This window comes from Limanda limanda, chromosome 10 (assembly GCF_963576545.1).
Source record: "Limanda limanda chromosome 10, fLimLim1.1, whole genome shotgun sequence".
NCBI lineage: Eukaryota > Metazoa > Chordata > Actinopteri > Pleuronectiformes > Pleuronectidae > Limanda > Limanda limanda.
The window spans coordinates 27,912,066-27,918,440 of record NC_083645.1 but is presented as its reverse complement, the minus strand read 5'-3'; the positions used below and the strand labels follow the sequence as shown (position 1 = coordinate 27,918,440).

General features: G+C 47.7%; 1 protein-coding gene across 1 annotated transcript in view; it reads right to left on the bottom strand.

Moving 5' to 3' along the window:
* Positions 1-388: 388 nt before the first annotated feature.
* The window catches only part of LOC133011504 (cilia- and flagella-associated protein 251-like), an 11,676-nt gene continuing 5,689 nt past the window's right edge, over positions 389-6,375 (bottom strand). The window contains exon 6 of the mRNA XM_061079229.1: positions 389-477. Coding sequence (XP_060935212.1) covers positions 389-477 — 89 coding nt within the window. The remainder of the gene's footprint in view (positions 478-6,375) is intronic.

Sequence of the window (6,375 nt, the reverse complement as noted above, 5' to 3'; positions counted from 1 at the left end):
CACACCTCGGACACCCAATCCCGGGCGCACGACTCCACCGAGTATTAAACAAACATAAGCAGAGGATGGAGTGGCTGCTGGAGAGGGAGATGGTCGCTCTGATAGCATCGGCAGACAGAAGGAGCCCAGAATCACAAGTGCTCTGAATTGTAGGTCTGGAACGAGCCGAGGGGGAAAAGAGAGAAAGCTCGGCGTGATGACACAGTCGCACTCGAGTGTGAAGTCAGTCCTGCAGCCGTGGAAAACAACAACACCAGGACGGACGCCACGACGCCTCGGATCCACGCTCAGTCAAACTGGAATCACTGAATAATGAAGATAATTAATTTGTAACATTCCCTCTGTTGCCAGATGATGAAAATGTTTCAGTGACCTGACATCATCGGCACTAAGCCGGCGCCGCCGCCGCCGCTCCCTCGTGGTCGACGGCGGCTTCACCTTCAGACGGCTCGGCCGGGCGTCGACACGGGAGGAATCCTGTGGAGAATCCAGATATCAAAAGAGAGCTGGGTGTAAATAATGAAGATTTAAAAGTCTCAAATGTTCTGTGGCTGTGCCGGCTGCATACGGCTGCTTCATTAACCAGAACCCGGGGTTCCTGATCAGAGAGGGCTGGTTGCGTTTCTGTTGATGAAATTGTTTCTCACACGAGAGCAAAGTGAGGGAGACGTGCAGCTTTTAACCACATGCTGGGAACCTCCCACCCGGGGATCTGCCTCCGACGGCTCGGAACGCACAGGAAGAGGAGCCGAGGCTTCAGAAGGAAACTTCAGTTAATGACATGTTCTGTTCCGTCTGCGTCAGGTGAACCCTGTCAGGCGTGTTGGTTTATCCTATATATGAGAAGATGAGCCGAACTCGGGTTTTGTTCAATCAAATATTTATTTAGAAAGCAATGAAAGGTATGAGCAGCAAAACAATGGGTACAACACACTGGTCGTATCAGAGCGCCACAATGTGACCTCTGTCTGAAGGTGAGTGCAGCGAAGGGAACAAGCCTTTAATATCAGAAGTTAGAATTTAGAACAATTAAAAGATTCATTATTAACACTAAGCAGCAACAGTTATTAAAATCCTTTATATGAAGGCATAATATCTAGTTAAAACTACTCTTATCTTTATTTGGTTAGAAGTTAGAATTCTGTCAGACAAAGACAATAGTTAAAATATTGAAATCCTTACAACACACACATTCTAGTGAAGTTACACGTCCTGTTGTTTATTTCCATGTGATTCTGCATGTTCACTCCTCAGACACACGAATCACAGATTGAGTCACATCTCACCCCCCCGTCTCCCGACATGTCTGCTCACGTCCCGGCCGTTCACACCTGATGTTCAGGTTCCGTGTGAAGCTCTGAACCGAACCAGGTGTGAACATCAAATCTGCTTCAGAGATTCGTCAGGTTTCAGATGAGATCTTCTCCTCAGAGCTCTCAGGGGTTGAAGTCCTCTCTAAGAGACTTCATTTTCTCTTCTGTTTCAGCCATTCACCAGCTAAAACATCAGCCCTGTTGCCATGGTTACCTGCAGTTGAGCATCCTCACTTCGTGGTGTAAACAAATGATTTACACTCGAGTCCCTGTTCAGAAACATGCTTTTCTAAAGAGTCCACTCGGAATAGATTATATTAAGATGTATTTATAATGTTATAGTGATTATAAAACTGTAAAATCTCTCACGTGAACCAGCTTTTTATTTTCAGTGCGAGCTTCTCGGCGAATACTTGGAAAACTGTATTTATTATATATTCTATATTCATGTATTTGAATCAGTGTTCGTGAAGCTCGATGGTTCAGAGCTGCAGACGTTTGTTGTGTTAACATCCAGATCCTCTCTCTGGGTCCTGCTCCTCACAGACATGATTACAGAAACAGATTCTGTGGTGTTATGTAAAAAATCTGCATTACTCTGAATGCAAACAATACATTTCTATTCAATATCAATATTGTTATTCTTGTTAACTTGTCCCAGTCACTGATTCATGTGAGAACAGATGAATTAACTCATATTTTCCTCACAATAAATTAGACTTTGTGATTTTAAACTGTTTCTGCTCCAGCTCAGTTTTTTTTTCAGTGTCTTATGAAACCTAAGAACTGTTTCACGTTGGAAATCACATTTTGGAATCAGGAGGCAGCTTCATGCATCGGCTGCGTGTAAACAACATGGAGCTTAGAGCAGCTGATACAGAACATATGAGATACTGGGAGAGATGCTGGAAAACAAATCCTGGTTTTAAGGTCGACAGAGGAGACGATAAGCCAGAATTCTGCAGGAATAAAGTCTATGGAGGCTGTGATTCCATCCCTGTTTGCTGTAGGATGAAACAAGCCTGTGCACAGTGCGGGGGGGGGGGGATCTGTTGTCGAGCTCCGCTGAGGCCGACTGGGAGGAATGAGAGCGAGAGCCTGCTGAGAGATTTTCCGGGCGTATGGGTCCATTTTCTGGTTCAGATCAGGTTCGCGTTGTTGTAAAATCGAGTTTATTTGGGCGTAAAACCTCCAAACATGAGCTTGTGAAGTCTGCTCGTCCCTCAGCGTGAGGATATCGAGCCGCGGCCGCCACGAGCGTCCGGCCTCCAGCCCACGTTCTCTGCTGTGGTCCGTCAGCTTTTTGTGATGGAGAGATATTGATGAAAGCGTTCTCCGCTCCGAGGGTCTCCAGCACCGACTCTTAAACGTCTTTTTAAAGGTTTCTCTCTGTGTTAATTCCTCCAGACGTTTTCACTCCGGGTTCAACCGGGGCCACGTTCTCATTCTCATTATCTTTTCGCTGTGTGTACTGCTTTAAATACTTTCTAAGTGCAATTTGAGGCAGGCCCTTAAATGTTTTATGAGTTCAACCTCTCTGTAGTTCCCATCTCGGCTCGGGCTGATATGCATTTGTGCAGCGCTGTCAGCGCCGGGCCACTCAGCTCGCCGTCAGCTCCTGCTCACACGCCGCTATCTCTCTCCAAGTTAGATACTGAAAATAATTCAAGGGGTGAGCCGGCCGTCTTTCAAAGAGCTCCTCAGAACAGTTTCTTACCAAATCTATCTCTCTCTCTCTAACTCTAACTCGAACACAGTTGCTTCTGGGGGCCACAATGAGAAATGTTCTTTCCCCCCCGGCGGCGGCGGCGGCGGTGACCTCGCTCGTCTGGCGTTCACGTTCCAAAGTCAAAGCTCATCAGCGAGTGGGAGATAGAGGAGTCCGGAAACTTCTTCTCCTTCTGATTCTCTATTCTCTTTCGTTCATTCTTTCAGAGACGGACGTGCAGACTGCGGGAAAAAAGGAAGCGGGCGTTTGAGCTCGTTGTTGGATGTCGTCAGAAACTTCTGTCAGATGAGAGCAGCAGCTCCTGGATGAAGGGATAGAGATGGAAGGAAGGATGATAGATATAGATACATACATAAAATGAAGTCATATCTGCACGGTGACAAATAAAGCTTTGTCCCTTCTTCCACAAATTAAGAGACTCTTCTCACAAACGTCTGTTTTCACAGCTGAACGACGTCGATGCTAAAAAATATCAACTGACAGAAAATAACAGAATCTGATTGAGGAGAAAAGACGTCAGAGGTTTTGTGTAGAGAACCTGAAACCGGCTGATTCCTCCACTCGTGTTAAGAAGATGAGATATTTAACACTAAACGACTTGTTAAGATGGAGATTTTCTGGAGTGTGTTTCCATCAGCTCCTCCATCTCCTCCTCCTCCTCTTCCTCGCCTCCTCCTCCTCTTCCTCGCCTCCTCCTCCTGCCCATCATCCTCTCTCCGTGCAGCCACACTCGCACAAATCACAGGAAAGTCCTCTGCTGTTTAATTCCAACCTGCGATCAATCTCCAATCAGCAGCCCCTATATAGGTAATCACCAGAATCTCCTGAAGAAGAAGAAAGCCAATTTTCGCAGCCTCTCTACCGGTGAGCGGGATCCCTGCATTGATTGGTGTGTGAATCGGGACCCGGAGCAGCAGCCTGTGTTTGTTTATGAGGATCAGGTATTTTCTGCAGCAGATGGCTGCCAGAGGGGCTCGATTCCACATCAGAGCCGCGGCGTTCAGGCGAAGGCGTCTGACTGTACATCATTATCAGTATCAATACGCCTGAACCGCTCGCCACACACACTCGGTTCCAATCCAGGAGACTAATTAAAGGAGCACGCTGACATTTTGGGGAAACGTTGTTGTTTGTCGTCCTGCTCGGAGTCGGATGAAGAGATCGATATCGGTTTTATGTTTGTGTGTCCGGTTCCAGAGATGATCTGATTGTTTTGTTGTCGCTCTTTAACTCGTTAAAGTGGATGAATCTGTTTCGGGTCCTCGGACGCTCCAGCTGATGGTTTGTTGTCGTTGCAGCTTCGTGACAAAGATGAGATTCAGAAAGTCTGAATGAATCCGTGAATCTCAATGAACCTGAGTCGCTCTGAGCAACAGGGTTCAACTGATACTAACATCTGTACTGAACCTGAACGTCTGGACTCCATCACTGAGTTGTGTAACCCTCAGTCCACCAGGGGCTTGAGGAGTCGTCGACCTGGCTTCAGTCTTCATCCTCTTCCATCTGCAGGGAGCGCCAGAGGGGCGGAGTCAGCCCAGCTCATGTCGTCTAAGACAAAGTCATCAATCACTTCTGAATATGTTCCTGTTTTCCTCTGAAGCGTCCGGCTCCCGGTTCTAAAACCCGCCTGCGTCAGCCATGAAGCCATGGAGCGTGTTTGTTGATGAACGCTGCACGCTACACGCTACACGCTACACGCTACACGCTGAACGCTGCACGCCAAGCGAACCCATCATCAACGGGACGGGGCAGTTTATGGCAGCATGAAATTAAAAGGGTCTTGTTTCACGGCGGTGGAACATCACTCACCGGCCCGTGAGCTCGTCTCCAGGCCGCGTGTCGTGGAGCGGCGTGCGTCAGGATGTCAGAGCGGACCGACCGACCGGACGCCGCCCCCCCCCCCCCGGGCCCAGATAAACACGCCTGCTGGGATATTGCAGGAATCAGCGATCCGAGCGTTGAGAAATGAGCTTGTCCCTCTGCATCGCTGTTATTGATCACCTGACTTCCTGATACATTCCACATAATAGGCTGCAGCGACTTAATTAGTCAAAAGAGAAGCAGCGTAATTACATGTCACTTTAACAATGTGTTTTATTACCTACAAGCTAATCGTGGAGTTAATGCAAAGTGGGATAGAGACGGAGGGATAGAGAGAGGGAGGGAGGGATAGAGAGAGAGAGGGAAGGATGGAGAGGGATAGAGAGACGGAAGGATGGAGAGGGATAGAGAGAGAGAGGGATGGAGAGGGATAGAGAGAGAGAGGGATGGATAGAGAGAAGGAGGGATAGAGAGAGAGATAATACAGAGGGATGGATAGAGACGGAGGGATGAAGAGAGAGAAGGAGGGATAGAGAGAGAGAGGGATGATACAGTGGGATGGATAGAAGGAGAGAAAGATGGAGAGAGAGAGGGATGATAGATAGAGGGATGGATAGATAGATAGGAGGGATGGAGAGAGGGATGGATAGAGAGAGAGAAGGAGGATAGAGAGAGAGGGATGGATGGAGAGGGAGGGATAGAGAGAGAGAAGGATGTATAGAGAGATGGAGAGAAAGAGGGATGGATAGGGAGATGGAGAGAGAGATGGAGAGAGGGATGATACAGAGGGAGGGATAGAGAGAGGGATGGAGAGAGAGATGGAGAGAGGGCTGTTAAGGAGGGAGGGATAGAGAGAGAGACGGATGATACAGAGGTATAGATATAGATGTAAGGATGGATGGAGAGAGAGGGTTGGATGGATAGAGAGAGAGGGATAGAGGAAGGAGGGATAGAGAGAGAGATGGAGAGAGGGATAGAGAGAGATGGAGAGAGGGATGGATAGAGAGATGGAGAGAGGGATGGAGAGAGGGATGGAGAAAGGGATGAAGAGAGAGATGGAGAGAGTGATGATAGAGAGATGGAGAGAGGGATGGATAATACAGAGGTATAGATATGTTAGATGTAGGGATAGATGTAGAGAGAGGGATGGATAGAGATGTAAGAAGGGGTGGAGAGAGCGATGGAGAGAGGGAAGATACAGAGGGAGGGATAGAGAGAGATACGGATGAAATAGAGGTATAGATATAGATGTAAGGATAATGAGAGAAGGATGGATGGAAAGAGCTATGGAGAAAAGGATGGATAGAGATATAGGGATGGATGGAGAGAGAGATGGAGAGAGGGATGGATAGAGAGGGATGGATAGAGAGGGATGATAGAGAGAGAGGCATGGATGGAGAGACAGATGATACAGAGGTATAGATATAGATGTATGGATGGATGGAGAGAGAGAGATGATACAGAGGGACGGATGGATAGAGAGAGAGAAGGAGGTATAGATATAGATGTAGG